Here is an 18,869-nt window from a genome sequence, read left to right as displayed (position 1 = left end):
AGGAAAAGAAGAGAAACACCAGTGAAGATCAACTCCGAGGCACTGTCTATCTGCCTGAAGAAGGAGAAAATTAACACCGTCTTCGAACCAACTAAGAAATATCTGAGTATCTGAGGTCAACGAAAGACAGCAGAGATCCACTCAAATCGGCGGGAGTTTACAGAATTCCATGTAACTGTGGTAAAGTCTATATCTGTCCGACGAAAAGAAGCATTAGTACCTGCCTAGTCGAGCACAAGCGGAGTTGCCGATTTGGACAAACCGGGAAGTCTGCAGTCGCTGAACATGCACTGTTTGACGGGGAACACAAGATCCTGTTCGAAAATACCGTGAGGCTAGCAACTTCGAATCATTATTCAACAAGAATGCATTCAGAAGTCATAGAAATACACGAACACCAACAGCAAGGAAAAAAAACACATTTACCAAATATCTGGCACACCGCTTTGGAAAGCACCAAAACGAAGCCAAGTCAACCAAATCGCGTGGGAAGTACTCACGAACCCGCTATTACAGAAAGTGCGCAAGAAATCAGCATTATAAATGAGACGGCAGAAATGGGAGCTTCAGTTTCAGTTGACATGTCAAGAAGAGTGTCTCGGAGAGTATCCAAAAAGTTTCAGAAAACATGATAAATGATAGTCCCGCCTATGCTCCAGCCAAATATTCGCTTGAAAATGCTCATCACTTTGATTTCCAAAATACTGAGGTTATAGCTTCTGAATTTGATTATCTGAAAAGAATAACGTTGAAAATGCTTCAGATAAAAAAGATCGCAATTCTGTTAATAATCGAAGTGACATTAAAGATTTATCTCAAATTTATTAGGTTGTTTCAAAAGTTCTGTCCGTTTTTATGAGTCTACTGTAATGTCTCAGTGTATACTTATTCACTTATCCGTTAGCATACAAATTGTGTGATCGGGATTCGATGAAGTCGACGACGGTTGTTTTTGCCTGGTCCTGATTGGCGAAGGTTCTACCGGTGATAAAGTTATCGAAGTGTTTGAAAAGATGTTAGTCGATTAACGAGATGTCTGGGGAGTATGGTGGGTGAGACAGAACTTCCACGCTCAATTCGTTTATGAAACATACGGATGGGCGTTGTCTTGGAGCAGGATCGGACCTCTTCTCTTGACCAGACACGCGATACAGAAATCAATATTTATTGCGATATGGAGGTACAAATACACATGTCGTTGAAATGCACGAAAGATTTGAAATAATCTAGTACAAAATTCAACGTCAATACAAAGTTTTTGCGTCTCACTTTTGAACAGGGACCAGTGTGCCACGGTGACAGATTTAGTAAGAGAAAACGTTCGTTCAAACATGATTTCACACAAAAATCAATATATAGGGTATGCAAAACTGTTGGGCTGACTCTGAACAACATCAATGATGTTGAAGGTTTATAAAGTCAGTTGAATTATTAAATAAAACGTTCAACATGAAATTTCTTGAAAATGAATGAGCCAATTTCGTTGTAACGCCGTTTAATAATAATTTTGGTGATACTTTCCACATTAAATCTTTCATCGAGTGGTGTGACTTCAGAAATATCTGAATATAACCAGAATTCTCATAATTTTGTAAAAAAAATTGTCGTGAATATTAATTAATTGATCATTCTATTTACATGATTCCTTGAATGAAAAAAAAATATTACTGCTTCTTAAATTGAACGTCATTCATTTGAAAGGCAATAATAATTCATCGTTGACTATTTCAGATAAAAATGTTGTAATCCGTTCACGATTGTTTTGAAACTGTGCCAAAAGTTGATGCTTTTGATAAATGATGAAAGTTGTGTACGTCAAGTTCCGACCAGAACCATTTGAATAATTATTGGAACTTAGGTTTGGCGAGATAATAATGACTACCTTATCACCTGACCTAAAAAAGATTTTCACTTTTTTTAACGAACAGCGTGGAAGTCATTCTGTAGCAAAGGTGCAGTGAACAGTAGAAACTTCTGGATGAGCAAACACAACCTTAAACTAGACTACTGCTATATAGAGAAACTGCTGACTTGGCAATAGTGCTAACACCTCCTTAAGGCGCGCCTCCATCTATAATGAACGACCTGTAACGTAACCGCGAGCTAAGTATATTAACACGAAGTATAGTTGCACGTAATCCGTAACTACTTTGACATGCATAACCGTTACAAGCTGAAAAACCATTTCGGTTTGTATATCCGTCACATCAAAAGACTGATAAGTTACGCAAGGCGACAAGATGAGACGAATATACATGTTTCTCATATCTTTATATGAAGCGATGAAACCAAAGCCAAGACTTTTGCCAAAGTTTTCGTTACTTTGTCATTTTCAATGCTTGGAGACAATATATCACTAATAATTTAAGGTCTAAAACTGATTGTCTTACCCAGGGTTGATTTTCATAACAATATTCATTGAAAACGAAAATCATTGTTAAATCACTTCTGCAATTGTCTCTATGTAAATATACCGGGTTTACCCAATAGTGCCTCTTTGCTCGATTCATCGATAATGCGAATAGGTATGAAAAATAGTGGCACCAGGAAAGCTACCTTTTGAAATCAACGGTATGTTACGTTTTTCCGTGAAAGTAAAATATACTTTTTTTCAATGGAACCACTTTTGATTTTTCTGTCAATAAAATGGTCACATAGTGTTCTACTCATAATTTGTTTTCAGCCTAGTGCGCCATTACCAAATAATTGACTTTTATGTGAAGTCAAGCCGGCTCTGAATGATACAACAGTGGTTGAGTTGTTTCATCTGGAAGTTGTCTGATGAGGTAACTCAGAGAATAACAAAATAGCATGTAATGAACTGAGAAATATTGATAACATTTTTATTTATATAGAGTGCTTCAAATGTTACTTTCATTTTTGTCATCCAAACTTTATGAATCTTTTTCAAATAGAAAACAAGTCTATCTGTCTTCGCATTCTACATGGAATTAGCTATCAACATGTTTTTTTTTTCTATGCGTCCCTGCATTATTTGCAATTTTTCAAAAAAAATTACATATACAATCAATCACACTCGTGAAACAGTTTCAAAATGTCGCTCACATTATTATGTACATTTCCCGAATCTCTTCGAACAGTTTGTTATGAAAAGGCATAAATCGTTGTCCTCAATTTCATGTCCTCCCGACTAATAGCGTCAGTACGACTTGTCACGAGCTTTCGACACTGTTGATCACGATTCACTTTTGAGCAAGCTGTTTTGTCTAGAAATTCGTGACTCATCTCTGGATTGGTTGGGATCTTATCTGGATTGCAGAACGCAAACTGTGAGGGTTAAACTGGAGGCTGGGACCTTCTACTTTAGAACCTGCCGTTTCCATTGGTGTTCCCCACAGGGTAGCGTCCTAGGATTTATGCTCTTTCTTTTATTCGTACATAACCTCAACAACAGTAATTGTCAACATTGTACAGTGCAATTTGCAGACGACTCTCCGTTCACTCTGAAGTCCTTGGATTATGAGGGATTGTCGTGTCCCGCCAATAAAGCAGTTGCTAATATGCAAAAATATTTTTCTCAAAATGGTCTCATTCTCAACAGCTCTAAAAATATATACAATCGTCTTTTCAATAAATGAGAATGATCGCAGTGTTCTGGTCAAAATAAATGGCCAGTCAATGCAACAAACTTCATATGTGAAATTTTTAGGTTTGAACATTGATACTCAACTCTTTTGGAACAAGCATATTGATTATTTTCCGAGTAAACTGTCGAAATAATCCAGTCATTTAAGCTTAAATTAGGTAAGAATCTCGGAATTCGAGATACCCAGCTGTAAGTCTGTAAATACTTGTATATTGACACCCTAAAAGTTGTCTCAAAACCTAAATATGGTAGGGTGTAAGCAACTATTAAATTTCAAGGTCAAAGGTCACAAAAATCGGTTTTTTGCGCTTTTTTTGGAAATGTCTCATTTCCTATGGGTTTTTTTCTATTTGTATTTATTACCAATATTGTAGAATACAAAATTCTCTACAAATTTTGTTTAAAAAAATATTTTATACGGTGAACCGTTTTCGAGATAGAGGGCGGAGAGCGCGCGGTCACAGCATCACTTCAGGTCAACCGTAATGGCAAAGGTAATGTAAAAACGGAGATATACTCGACTAAAAGTTTTGATAATTATCCTCATCCTGAAAAACATATTTTATTTCTGCACGCATTAAGTGGCTGGGACACAACTTCTGCGCTTTTTGAAAAGGGAAAAAATCATTTTTAAAAGTTTTTGAGAAACTGACAAATTTGGATGAACTAGCTGCAGCATTTGAGGAAGAAAATTGTTCGGCCCAGAGATTATTAGAGAGTGGAACTCAAACCTTATTGGCAGTCTATAATGCTCCGAAATCTGTGAAAAGTCTCGATCATCTTCGTTATATGCATTACGTCAAGTCTACAAAACTTAATAAACCTGTGCAGCTTTCAAATATTCCACCAACAAGTGCAGCTGCTCATCAACATTTCAACCGTGTATATTATCAAGTTCAAACTTGGTTAGGACATGATTTGGAACCCCAGGTATGGGGTTGGGCAATGCGAAACGATTTTCTGGAGCCTATCATGACAATTTTACCACCTGCTCCAGAAGATTTGCTAAATACAATTTTCTGCAACTGCAAGAGTGGTTGTGGTTCGCGATGCGGATGCAGGAAAGCGGGCTTGCAATGCTCTTCTGCTTGTGGCCAATGTAATGGGCAAGCTTGTCTCAATGCTCTACCATATCAGAGCGACATTAACGAAGATGGAACCTCTGACCCCGAAATCATGGAAGAACTTGAGAAAAATGTCGTTGAAGACGATAATGAAGACCAGTTTGAAATTTACCAGCAGCCAGAAGACGACGATGAAGAGGAAGAAGATGATTAAAATTATAAATTGTAGTTTTTGTACCCTTTATTCCATTTCTTTACTTTCAATAAAAATAAATGTATTCAATGATATTTTATATAAAAAGATAAATTCATAATTTATTTGTTTTTTTTTCATCATGTAAGAAGTTATAAATATTGATTAGGTTAAAATTCAAATATAATTCCTATATTTTCATTAACAATTCTGCAATTACATGGGCAGGTAAGTGTTGTTAAATAAATTAATACTGAATAAAAAGTGGATAAGTTATGAAAAAATGATAAAATATAATATAATAGTTAATAAAAATTGAAAAATATTTATAATCATTGATTTATCGATAGTTCATCAACTATATATGGCGTGTTCTCGACCGGAGGCACCGGTTGACCTGAAGTGATGCTGTGACCGCGTGCTCTCCGCCCTCTATCTCTAAAACGGTTCACCGTATAAAAATTTTTTTAAACAAAATTTGTAGAGAATTTTGTATTTTACAATACTGATAATAAATACAAATAGCAAAAAACCCATAGGAAATGAGATATTTCCAAAAATAGCGCAAAAAACCGATTTTGTGACCTTTGACCTTGAAATTTAATAGTTGCTTACACCCTACCATATGTAGGTTTTGAGACAACTTTTAGGGTGTCAATATACAAGTATTTACAGACTTACAGCTGGGTATCTCGAATTCCGAGGTGAACTTACTATAATGACTGGACTAAAACATTGTTTTGTAATTCGCAATCTCCGTAATTTTATTCCATTTAGTATATTGAAGAGCTTTTACTATGCTTATATTCAATCTTCACTCAGTTATTGCTTGATCAACTTTGGTTACTGTACAAGAATAAACGAACTGCTAATAGCTCAAAATAAATAGTGAGAACAATGTATTTAAAAAAAATGAACTCATGTAGGGAGCTGTTTACCGTTTTGGATATTTTAAGCATTATTTCACTATATATATATATATATATATATATATATATATATATATATATATATATATATATATATATATATATATATATATATATATACATATATATATATACAACTGTGTTGTTTCTGTCAAAACTCATCACGACAAATTTCAATCTAGAGATAATCTTCGGTTCGCCACCGGATGTACGTTAAGATCCAACTATAATTTTATTGTTCCCCACCATAAATTGATGAAAGAAACAAACGGCCCTCTAATTATGCCCATCAAACTATTCAACAAACTACCTATCTCTCTTAAACAGCTATCAAACCTGCATTCCTTTAAAGAAAATGTTAAAAAACTATTACATGACAATACATTTTATTCCCTCAATGAATACTTCCACACTGATTTGGAAATATTAATCACTTGATTGCAACAGTTTCGATGTATATGTGTGATTGATGACTTGTTTACTTTATGGTTATTCATGATCACTTGAATGAAATTATTAAAATTACTTGTGTCTAAATACAACTGCTAGATTTTATTTATACGACCGGTTTCGGGTTTGACCCCTTTATCAAGTTTCGATTGCCCTATTTTCAAGGGATCCATTTAATTTTCGATATATCATGGTATTTTCATTATTGACTCTAACGGAAAATGGAACTCCCTGAACATCTGAAATTATTTTGAAATGTGCCCTACCCTGTGCTCTAGCTCTTATATCTGTATTATGGATATATCGAGCAAATACGTTTTGGAAATATGTATTGGAACTTACATTAAATTATTGAATTACAAACTTTCATCTAAGGTTACCTTTCCTTGATTGAAAGCTGCAGCTTTTCAAATACGTGTTTTTTACGGCGATCATTTGAAAAGGCATGATAACTAAAGTGACATTTTTTTGATTGTATTGATCTCAGAGAGTGGAAAGCGCATAATTATATCAAGGATTTTAATAACGGAATGATTTGATTTAGAAGAAGTATGTGTATAAAGGTTTTGGAAATCGAAAGAAGATATTTTTCGCTCTTTTCTCCTTCAATTTTATCACGAACCAAGAAATCTAAGAGATATACAATTCTACTAATAGTCATGTTATTTTCATTCTTCATGTTCATGGAGTCTTAATGTATGTCATTGTATATTCTGTATGGCATTTTGTTACTAGAAATAATTTTGTTACGGAAAATTTATCTAAATAATTTCAACAAAAAGAAAGAGAGTGACTAATAGAACTATTAAATCATAATCTTTGTAATCGTCACTTAGTACGAGAAAGTCTATCAGTGTCAGTTTCGATATCAAGGATGTCAATAAATGGATTAGGTCACCATTTTTCCCTCCAAGAAACATATCAAAAACAGCATTTAGTTTTTTCACAACTAGTAAAGCAATTTTAGATGAACACATATCGCAAAATGTATGATTTTTAAATTCTAATTTACTAATGAAGAAAAGAGAATTGAAACTATGTTTTTCACCACTTTTATTTGTAACTAACGTTTCTGCAGTTTCGTCCTATAAGAACATTTTCAAAATTATACATTAAACTAAAAATGATTGATTACACAAGCCCTTATATAATAGGTAATGATAGAGGTACTTAGCTTAATTGAGTTTATGAATTTTCTTTACTTGTGACAATGTGGATATGCTAATTTGAAAACCTGTGAGTAAACTATATTGATTTGATCATTTAACAGGTTGCACCCGCAATGTTTGTGAATTTCCAAGGATTCCAAATAATTGAGTTTGCAACCCTTCCTTGCATAGTACACAATTTGTGGTTGCATGTCAAGAAATGGTATTAAAGCGTCGAATCATTTTTAGCTAGTCTGAAAGACCTTTCATGTTCAGTATATCGTTTTTGGAAATTTCGACCACTTTGCCCCACATAAACACTATTACTTTTTTTTACTTTTTACTTTTTACTCCTACAAACACAATATTGAATTGTGATTAAAAGTAAGAGAGATAAAACTACAATAACAAAATAAGCTTAAGAACTACTAACTAAAATAAAACAAAACAGTTAATATAAAAGGAAACAAAAAAGAAATCAAATAAATTATCACAATTTTTAAAATATATACAATATATTTATAGGTATAAATTAAGTTACCCAATACCTAGAAATTAATCCGGCTGTGAGAAAAAGTAGGCCCTTATCTCTTTGGCATTTGTTTTAGTAAAAAGATCCACGGTGCTATTTTCAGTTAAAATGTTGCAATGATTTAGCATACAGGTGATTGGCGAGTTATCAGAAAGGCCGATAAAGAATATTCTCTTGTCCTGTCTACGCAGGTTTACCTTAGGCACCAACAATTTTACATAGTTGACCAGAGATGATCCCTTGTACTTTACATTATTAATTATATAGTATACAAAAAGAACATCCTGTAATGCACGTCTGCTCTGTAAAGTAACAATGTAAAATTCCTTGAGCATGCCTCTGTAAGACACCATAATGGGATAGCAGCCATAAATTTTGACATAAAGATTTCTAAGAAATCTTTTTTGAACTTTTTAAATCAAATCTGCGTTGGTCTCTCCCTGTGGTGATCAAAAAACAGAAGCATACCCAAGATGAGGTCTAACTAGAGCATTAAATAACTTTACAATACACCCAACATCTCTAAAGTTTTTTGTATTTCTAATAACAAAACCAAGAATCTTATAAGCTTTGTTGACAATATATTCATAGTGAGTGTTGAATTTGAGGTTACTTTGAAAATAAACACCTAAGTCCTTACACTCAGACTTACGCATAAGTGGAACATTTTCTACTTTGCAAGAAGCAGAAATATAGTTAATTTTCCTTGTGAATGTTATAACTGAGCACTTATCGATATTTAAGAACATTTTGTTACTTTCAAACCACCTGCAAACCGAATCAAGATCTTCCTGCAATTTCATGCAGTCTTCTAGGCACGTTATTAGCTTAAACAGCTTAAACATCTGCGAATATAAGGCAAAATGAGTGTAAAATGCAGTGAGCTAGGTCATTGATGAAAATTTTGAAAAGAAGTGGGCCCAAGTTACTACCCTGTGGCACCCCAGATGTTACAGAAAACCTGTCACCCTGACTTGCTGATATCTGTCAAGCAAATAAGATTTTATAAATTGCAGAGCTGCCTCAGAAAATCCAAAATCACCAAGTTTCTTTAATAGTATGATTAACTTTATCAAATGCCTTTGCACAATCAGTCATAATTGAATCAAGTTGCTCCTTTTTATTAATAGCTTCAGCAGCAGATTGAGTGAATAAAAAAAGGTTCGTAGCTGTAGATCGATCTGGGAGAAAACCGTGTTGTTGTTCTGCAAATTTTAATTTAAAATGAGTGTAGATGTCATCATAGATGATTGTTTCGAAAAGTTTAGCCAATGTATTCATAATACTTATTGGCCTGTAGTTTTTAACTTGATTTTTGTCACCAGATTTGAAAATTGGTGTAACAATTGACATTTTTAAAGCAGAAGGAAACACTTTACATTTAAGAGATTCATTAAATAGATAAGTTAGAGGTTGTACAAGAAAGTCAATACATCCCTTATAAATGTATGGAGGAATATTGTCCACACCACAGCATTTTTTTGGTTTTAATTTCTTGATACTGTTTCTGACTGTATCCTCAGATATATTTGAAAAAGTAAAATGCCCTGTCGGGCCCCAGACATAATCGTTATCAGAGGGCTCATAGACTGAACTAAAATATTGTGCAAAGGCATCTGCTATACCCTTTGGCTCTATTTTTGGCATATTCTCATAATGCATTACCTGAGGAATGCCACTTTGCTTATTTTTAGACTTAATAAAAGACCAAAAACTGCTAGGATCTATACTAGCATTATCCTCTACAAAACGCTGATAATTCAGATACTCAAGCCTAGTTTGGACTTTGATCTCTTTCCGGAGAGTGCTGTGCTCATGTTGTAAGTGTGGGCATGTATTATTTCGATTTTTCTTATGTAGATTATTTTTTAGCCTGATTTTTCTTTGCCCCACATAAACACTATTGCACTCCAGACACTTAAGCTTATAAACTCCAGATTCCTCCAACTTGTCCACTTTATCTTTGGCATTGAAAAGGAAATCAGATAACCTGGCATGTGGCATAAATGCCACTTCCACATTGTTTTTTCGGAAGAAACCCTCAGTTATCTCTGTTCTTTTACCAAAATATGTTAGAGTTATCAATTTCTTGATTTCTGATTGTCTGATCTGGGGGTATAATAATCTGTAAGTGAATTTACGGCTTTGTTTTCTGATTAACTTCTGGATTGTTGTTGTGTTGTGGAATCGGCCGCGGTGGTAGTGCGCCCGACTCACGATCAGAATACCGTGGGTTCGATTCCCGCCTCGACCAGATATTTTTCTCGAGAGAATTTATCTGGTTGAAGCTGGAATGATTCTGCAACCGTGTTAGGAATCACACGTTAAAAGGTAAGACCTCGTTATTCCTTAGCTCGCACAAGTTCCTAAATTCTGAAAGTTGTCGTTCGTATGGGGGCGGAAAAACAGATTTTGAAACAGATTGTATCTGCGTAATTATATCAATTTCCCTAGCTAGATTGTTAGCATACAAAGGCAGTAAGAATGCTCTGTGCAACATTGAATTTTAGGCAGCTAATTTATGACTGTATGGATGGAAAGAAACACTTGGGATGGTAATGTCTGTATAGCTAGGTTTTCTGAAAACATTGAATTCTAAGAAATGTATCTGTCTTTATAGGACAAAACGGCAGTAACGTTAGTTACCCACGAAAAACACATAGATAGTTTCAATTCCCTTTTCTTCATTATGATTTCCTACCACGTAGTAACGGCTACATCCATCAATTTATTCTTCATTTTCTCGCCCTATATGTCTCAAACCTATGTAATAAAATTCGTTCATCATACTGTTAGTTTCGTAAGTATGCACGTAGAGTTTAATTTTCTCTATTCTCCTTTATTTTTTTTGATGAATATTCATAAGTTGATAGTTCGTACTGAAACCTCTGGCGTGAAATGAATATATTGAAAACACTTTCCCAACACCAGAACAAAATTACGATCTCCCGACGAGTGTTTCGCTAACTAAGTTAGCGTCCTCAGGAGATCATTATGATATAATGATCGTAGTTAGGAAAACGCACGTCGAGAGACGGTAATTTTGTTCTGGCGTTGGAAAAGTGTTTTCAATATAATATTCATAACTTTCATTTTGTGATATTTTCATAAATACCTAATTATTATTTTTATCCTCCAATCTTTCATTTTCTGAATTATTTAAAAATAATAATTTGTTTCTTTGTTCCAGCCCTCCCCCGCTCCCACCAGATGTACCTCCCCGTCAGAATCCCCCTACTTCAAGGGGATACAGCCGTATTCGCCTGACAGCTTCAGGGGCGTCCAAGCCTTCTCCCCGAACTCTTTCGGCCCACCGAGTCGTGATTTCCAGTACGTCGGGATGCCCCTGGAAACACCTCCGTTGCCCCACAACTATGAACCGGACGAAGAAGAAGATACGGGACCCTCCACTGCTGAAATAATAGCAAATCAATCTCAGGACTATATCGACGAAAAGTTGGCAGAATATCAGGCGACTATTTATTTGTTACAAGGTCAGTATTTTCTTTTGTATTAGTCCAGTACTATTAAATTTCTATTCAGCCTTTAGGTGCTATTCTTTCGTGATCGGTAAAAAATGTTTTGTCTGACCATTCCTTACTGAATTTTTGCAAAAACTAACCGGTGGCTATTGTTATTAAGGTGTGTGTGCAACTAGCGTTACGCTAGTTGCACACACACCGATTTTGGACGGCCAGTATAAAATCGGCCGATGTTTTATTGGTAGCGGGTGCTTGCACACTCACCGTCATTTTATCCGGTCAAACAATCAGTTGCTTTGTTGTCGTAATTAGCACGCACTACCAAAACGAAGTTAATGCGTAGTAACTACAATTTCACCGAGCATTCGAGACTGGAATGGTCGGTAAAAAACCGGTGAATATGCAAGAGTGTATTTAGTCATGTACGCCACTACTTCCCGGTACTGCCGGTGATACAGTGGCAGTGGACGGCTGCTCACCGGTATTTTACCGGCGACGATCACCGGTCGGCGTGTGTGCAAGGTCCCGTTCCCACATGTGGTTCACTATTGGAATTTGGACGACCGGTACAAAGTCGGCCGTCCAAAATCGGTGTGTGTGTGCAACTAGCGTTAGGATAATTGGATCGCGGTCGAGTTGTTCTGCGGTGAACTTGCTGAAAGAAAATCTGATTATTATGCTTACCGGAGTCGCCTGATGGCGACTCGTGGGGGCGGTCGTTGATTCAGCTTGGTCGGCCTTGGATGTTTGTCCCTTTTTCGGAACCTGGGGTCATCCATGTTCAACGCATCGTGTAGATCGCGTAGCGCTGGATTGTTGTGCGATCTGATTCTATCGAACACGCTTTCTGCGTGTTCTCTCATATACACGTCCACATATTGCGTGTCCATGTCTAAGTCTCTGTATATGTATCTATTTGGGATATAGTACGGCGCGTTTATGGCGGCCCTTCCGCTCGCGTTCATAAACGACTGTAACTGCTTCCTGTATATCTGTGCGCACTGGCCCCAGGCAGTGCAGGCATATAGTATTATTGGCATAAGGACGGTTTTGATCATTAGCAACTTCACTTTCAACCCCATGTTGCTTCTGCGTCCTATGATAGGTGCCAGTCGTTGTCTGGCGTGTCTAGTCATTCCAATTCTCTGCCGTACATGAGACTGAAATGTTAATCTCCTGTCTAAGATGTCGCTTTGCTGGTCCAGGGAATCTCTTGTCCGTTGAAGGTGCCGTTGCCTTCCGGTTGTACAAACCTGCGGGTGAACAGTATCGCCTGACTCTTGGCAGGGTTTATACTGATCTTCCACAGGTTGGCCCACTCCTCTAATATGTCTGCCTGTTGCTGCAAGTATCTTGTAACATGCACTTGGCTCGTGGATCTCACCAGTAGGGCCGTGTCGTCTGCGTAGAGCGCTAACTTGTTAAAGTTGTTCTCCGGCTTGGGCACGTCCGTTGTTTATATGGAGAAGAGGTGTGGCGAAAGGACTGCTCCTTGCGGGGCCCCTGCTTCTAGTAGTCGAATTTTTGATAGTTTGTCTCCTACTCTGCATCAGCATCGCCTGTCAGCTAGAAAAGACTGAATTGATCTTACCATTGGTTTTGAGTATCCGAAATCGCTCATTTTGGCCAGTAGTCCTTGATGCTAAACTCTGTTGATCGCCTTGGAGACGTCTAAGAAGACTGCACCGGTGTTGTGTCCTTTGCCGAGGTTGAAGCCTTTGGTGGCAAAGTCTACTACCCTCAGGACTTGTAGCTCTGTCGAGTCTTCTGATCTAAAACCGAATTGTTCGTCTGGGAGGAATCCTAGCTTTCTAGTTTGATCTTCGAGTCTCTTCAAAATGACGCGTTCCGCCACTTTGCTTATGGAAGGTAGTAAGCTTATTGGCCTGTGATTGTCTGGGAACAGGTGGTTATTCTTGAGCTTCGGGATATGGATAACCGTTGCCTCTTTGAACTGGTACGGGAAGTGCTGCAATCTGAGTATATCGTTCATAATGTTAGTTATGGCTGTTATACCCTTGCACGGTAGTATTTTCAGTGCCCGGTTTGTTATGTTGTCCGGGCCTGGGACTTTCGAGTGGATAGACGTCTTAGTATGTCTTTCACTTCCTCGGGCCAGGGGTTGCGCGTTGTTCGTTTGTTGTCTCAAACTTCGTACCGTTTTTTCCATCTGTCTCTCTATTTCGTCTACTTCGTCCGTGAACGGGACGTCGTTCTCTCTGCACTGCATTTCGAAGTTATCCGCGAATGCTTCCGCCTTCTCCTGGTCAGTGTAGATGATTCCTTGCTCGCCGTGTATTGGTGGGCATGGCTGTCGAGATCCTTTTCTGAGTACTTTCTGCATTCTCCATGCAGACTGTTCTTCAGTGTTTAGTTCTTCCAGACGAGTAGTCCATTGTCTGTCTCGGATTTCTTTTGATTCTTCTTTCAGTATCCTGTTGTCTCTTTGCATGCACCTTTTGTCCATAGGGGCTTGAGTCCTTTGGTACCGTCTTTTCAGGCGTCTCCTTCTCCTGACCAGTTACATCGTTTCTGGTGGGAGCTGTTCTTGTAAGTTGAAACGTGGGGCTGTGACTTCCCGTGCGCTTCTTTCCATTGTTTGGATGATCGCCTGCTGCAGCTGTTCTGGGGCGTTCTCCAGATCCGTTGTTGTTTCGATGCGTGGTATCTCAGCCATCACATCGTGTATGGCGCGCTGGAATCTTATCCAGTCGATGACTCGCTTTGTTGAGTTGTCTGTTTCCACTTCACATCTTCCTATTGTCACTAGAATGGGGTTGTGGTCTGACGACTAATGATAAATCTGGAACTAATCTCTATTTATACCTAACAGAATACACTTCCACTTCTAGACAATGATTTCAGTTGAAATTCGCAGATAATTTTCTTGTGAAAGTACCTGCTAATTCTACCAGAGAAGCATAAAAAAATCTAGGATCATGTACAGATTTCAACAATTTCATTCATTCTATATACGTTCCCTAAGACATTTTGAGCGACACTAGACTTTTGTGGTCTCCAAAACCGGTACAAAATTTTAACGGGGTCCAGAAAAGAAAGAAATACAAATAATAAAGTGCTACATATTATTTTGGTTTTAAATCACATTCTGAATTATAAAAGAAATACAAGACCTCTTATTAATGTGAGAAACTACACCGACGGTCTTTAGCCAGTTTTTTATAGTTTGGTTCTCGAGAGAAACAGCAAATTCGAAGTGTGTCTTCTAGATGAGCGTCTGTTAATCTCGAACGATATTTGTTTTCCAAAAAATTCATCTTTGAGAAAGATGTTTCACATATGTATGTCGAGCCAAACATAGTGGCCAAATTGATAGCTAGTCTTTTACAAATCAATTATCTCCATTTGCAGTGATGGCTTTGACAGATTGAACAAGTTAGCATCCACATCTGTCCATTTTATTCCTGTTTAACGATATCTTTTTCAAAGATATCCAGCTTACGACAAAAAGCAGACACGCTTTACATCAGATCACACATTAATTTTCCATTTCCTTGTAACTCTGTATTGAGTGCTTTCTGGCCCCCTGCGTATCCAAGTTTTGCAAGAAGGAGGATACTTGTTCTTTCATTAGCCAGAAACGTTCAATAACTTGACCTTTACTTAGCCAACGAACGTTATTGTGTTGTAGTAAGTCAGAAAACGCAGAATCACATTCAGAAAGGAACTCTTCGAAATGTCGGTTCTAAAGAGTTGACCAAGTTGTCCATCACTTCTTTGAGTGTAGCACTAAGATTTCCACAAAGGACTGCCTGGTGAATTATGCACTGATACGATATTAGACCTGAATTTTTATCTCCGATTCTCTCTACTACACTTTTTTCTTTACTAATCATTGCTGGGCTCCATCAGTTGAAAGCGAAACCATTTTATCATAACTGATGTTATATTTCGTAATATAATCATCAGTGGTCTTTTCTTTGAGTGTTACCTTTAAACGACAATATTGCTAGCAACCCTTCCCTATAAATCTGACTCTCAGTGTCAAAAAATTTTACGAAAATTGACATTTGTTCATCATCAACAATGTCACATGATTCATCAAGTGCTATGGCGTAGCAAGGTGCCTTTTGCAGGAGTTCTATAGAGTGTTTTTAATGTCCGCAGCTAAGATGTCAGTTTTTCGTGAATTACTTCTCGCTGACAATGAAATACTTTGAATAGCAGAGACAACATCTTTTTTTTTCTTCAAAAAGTAACGTAACTACTGCCAACATACATTCCTTTACTATCTCAGAATCTCAAAATGGTTTCTGGAGTTTATTAAGCATCCAGCACACACGTAACGCTGCTTCTGTGGATTTTTCTTGGTCGCTCATATAACGAACTACTAATTTTGTACTCTTTTCGTAAGAACTGAGATATATCTGAATTTTTTTTACGAGGCTGATTGCCAAGAGAAAATTTTTTGTGGAATTGCTGATGAATTGTTTCGTAGTGTCGCTTCAAATTTCCACTTTCAACAATAGAGACAGTTTAATTGAATATAAGACACACTGGAACCGCTTGAGGTCTATCAGGCAGCGTAAAACAAAATACTGCCGATTTTTCGTTTTTTAGGATCCATATCAAAGTTAGTTTAGCAAACTTTTGTTTGCAATTTTACGTTGTAAGGATTAAGGGGTAAATAATAAATGGATATTTGGGTTCTTGCAGTTTATGTAGAGGCAATTTCGGATAATTGTGATATTCTAAGAGAAGTTTAATAGTTTAATTATATTTTGTTGTGAAAAATAAACGAATATTATTCCATTTGGGTTCTTGTAAATATAGTCAAAGTAGATAATGAAAGAATGAATTCGGGTACTGTTACACAGGACATTGTTGAGGGATTTGATAAGGAATGATTAGCACTCTGGTACTACTAGATTTTTCGAAAGCATTCGATACCATCAATCATGAGATGATTTGCATGAAACTCAAATATTATGGTTTTGATAGTTTTGATAGTGCTGCCTTATTTCTCATCTGGTCTTATTTACTTGGTCGATCTCAAAAGTTGTTGTTGATGGTCATCACTCCTTACCTCTTGATATTATATCAGGAGTACCACAGGGTTCCATTTTGGGACCTTTATTGTTCATCATTCATACTACTGACAATATCTCGTCCATCAAGAAATGTAAAATACAGGCGTATGCTGATGACATACAATTATACATGCACTTTAAAATCGATGAGTGTGCTGAGGCACAAAATCTCTTCAACACTGATCTTGATTTGATCAATGGGCTATCAAGTGAACATGATTTGAAAATTAATCCTAATAAAACAATGATGATGCACTTTGGATCGCAGGAGAATCTTAAATTTGCAGAAAACAATTTCCGTTTAGAACTATGTCATACTATCTTGACTCCTGTCAATACAGATAAATAAAAAAAGCTTATATGTCATTGGAACTGTTATACTGTAATCGTTTCATTTTGAGCCAACCTCTGAAAAGGATGATCTGTGATAGTTTGATGCTAAGCCATTTCAACTACTGTGACTTCATATATGGGCCATACTTATATGATTCAGATAAAAAAAAATACGAAAAGTGCAAAATTCTTGTTGCCGCCTAATTTATGGACTTCGAAAGTATGATTCAATTTCTGAAGCCTTTAAAAACTCCCTCTGGCTCAATATGAAAAACCGTATGATTCATCATTTGGGTTGTTTTGTTCATAAATTGATCACCCTTCCCCATCCTCCTCTTTCAATACAAAAACTAATTTGCGTGAAAATATTCACTGAAGAAACATTAGACATAAAAACAAATTAACTATGCCACAACATCCCACTGCACAGTTTCAGAGATCATTTCTTTTTGGTGATGTAAACTCTATAATTCATTGCCCGAGCAATTGAAGAGATTCAATATCAGCAAATTCAAATATAAAAATTATATCTATGATAGTCAGTAATGTCAACTTTTGCTTTTTAGACAACAGAACAACTAAATTAAATTATTTGTCAACTATCTTTAGAAGGTAATCACAAATTATTATTTTATTGACGGTTCTTATTCCGTGGTACCATCACTGTTGATTGCTTTTATTTTTGTATGTTTGCGTGCATTATGGAGTGGTGCTTGTTGGTTGAGTTAGAGTAGCTTTGAGCTAGACTTCGCCAAGGAGTACCAGAATCTCCTGTAGCCTATTTTCATTTTCAAATATATCTTTGTATTGTTTTTTTGTATTATCAATAAAGCCGATTTATTATTATTATTGTTATTATTATTATTATCAATCTGAGTATTCTAAGAGCAAAATTTTGAGAAAAAACAAAAATTTTATTGTGAATAATAAATCAATTTCAAAATGTCCCTTGATATTATGAAAAACGAATTATTACTAATAATTTTATACGATAAATAACTATTTTATTTGTACTTAACAAAAAATAAATAATAAATGCACAAGAAAGTAGTCAGAATCACAATTACTATTTTCTTCTTCAGTTTCGGAACTAGACTCTTCACCTAAATGTATAATCAGATTTTCCGTAACTTCGTCAATGAAAGGTTCTGCTCCCAAAAGTTTTCCTTCCCACTTTTTTGCGTGATCCCAGCGTTTCTTCCACTCTTCAGCACTAAATTCGCCAAAAAAACTTGCACATAAGTGTTGGACATCCCTAACATTTTCCCCACGTATTGCTTTAGTGGTGCCCATACTAATTCAATGGGATTCAAGTCTGGGTGGTAGGGAGGTAATCGTAAGACACTATGGCCATGTTGAGTTAAAATTTCATCTATCTCGAGCTTTTTAAATTTTTGTTTATAGAGTTCAATAAGGTTGTACAAATCAGGTTTTAACATATTTGTGTCAAAATAAATATTTTTAGACCGTAACCATTTTTTCATATCTTGTTTTCTACTGTTAGAAGTCAGTGCTTTATCTTTCTGAACATTGTGATAAGGCGTATTGTCAATAACCACGACTGAATTTGGAGGCAGGTTAGGAATATTTTTCCACCAACCATTTTTTATAATTGGTAAATTTCATTTGGTGATGGTTGTCTCCTGTATTTGAATTTGATTTAAAAATCAGTTGATCATTGGTTCTCGCTGCCAGCAAGAACAATAATTATTCGTTGTCCTATTGAAATGGGCATAGCTAGTCCTTCATCGGAATTGTCGTTCCAACAAGTAGCAACGGTACAATCGTTTTATTTAATTGTCTGTACGATTCAATGACACGTTTTCGTTTTTCTCCAGCGGGATCCCATCGATTTTACTACTTTACGAAGAGAATCTTCTCCTTCTGTGTATTCAGTATCCGGCATATATTCTATATATTTTACGTAATAAACTTTTATCTGCGTTGTCTAAATAGCTTTTAGGCTTTTTTTATTATTTTTGTTTTAGTTGGCGATTTAAAAGAAGAATTTGCACTTCGTTCTATATCCCTTTTTTTCTGTAACAATTCTTCGAATAGTTCTTTCTGAAACACCTGTTGT

At 36.3% G+C, this 18,869-nt stretch overlaps 1 protein-coding gene across 1 annotated transcript in view; it reads left to right on the top strand.

Annotated features, from left to right (window-relative positions):
- Msp300 (Muscle-specific protein 300 kDa) overlaps positions 1–18,869 on the top strand; it is a 409,159-nt gene that overhangs the window by 46,354 nt on the left and 343,936 nt on the right. Inside the window, exon 2 of the mRNA XM_074174300.1 lies at positions 11,114–11,417. Coding sequence (XP_074030401.1) covers positions 11,114–11,417 — 304 coding nt within the window. The remainder of the gene's footprint in view (positions 1–11,113; positions 11,418–18,869) is intronic.

The sequence above is a fragment of the Leptinotarsa decemlineata genome, unplaced genomic scaffold, assembly GCF_025532065.1.
Source record: "Leptinotarsa decemlineata unplaced genomic scaffold, Ldec_3_MD MMD2_P_RNA_scaffold_12, whole genome shotgun sequence".
Lineage (NCBI taxonomy): Eukaryota > Metazoa > Arthropoda > Insecta > Coleoptera > Chrysomelidae > Leptinotarsa > Leptinotarsa decemlineata.
This window is presented reverse-complemented; position numbering and strand designations above follow the sequence as displayed.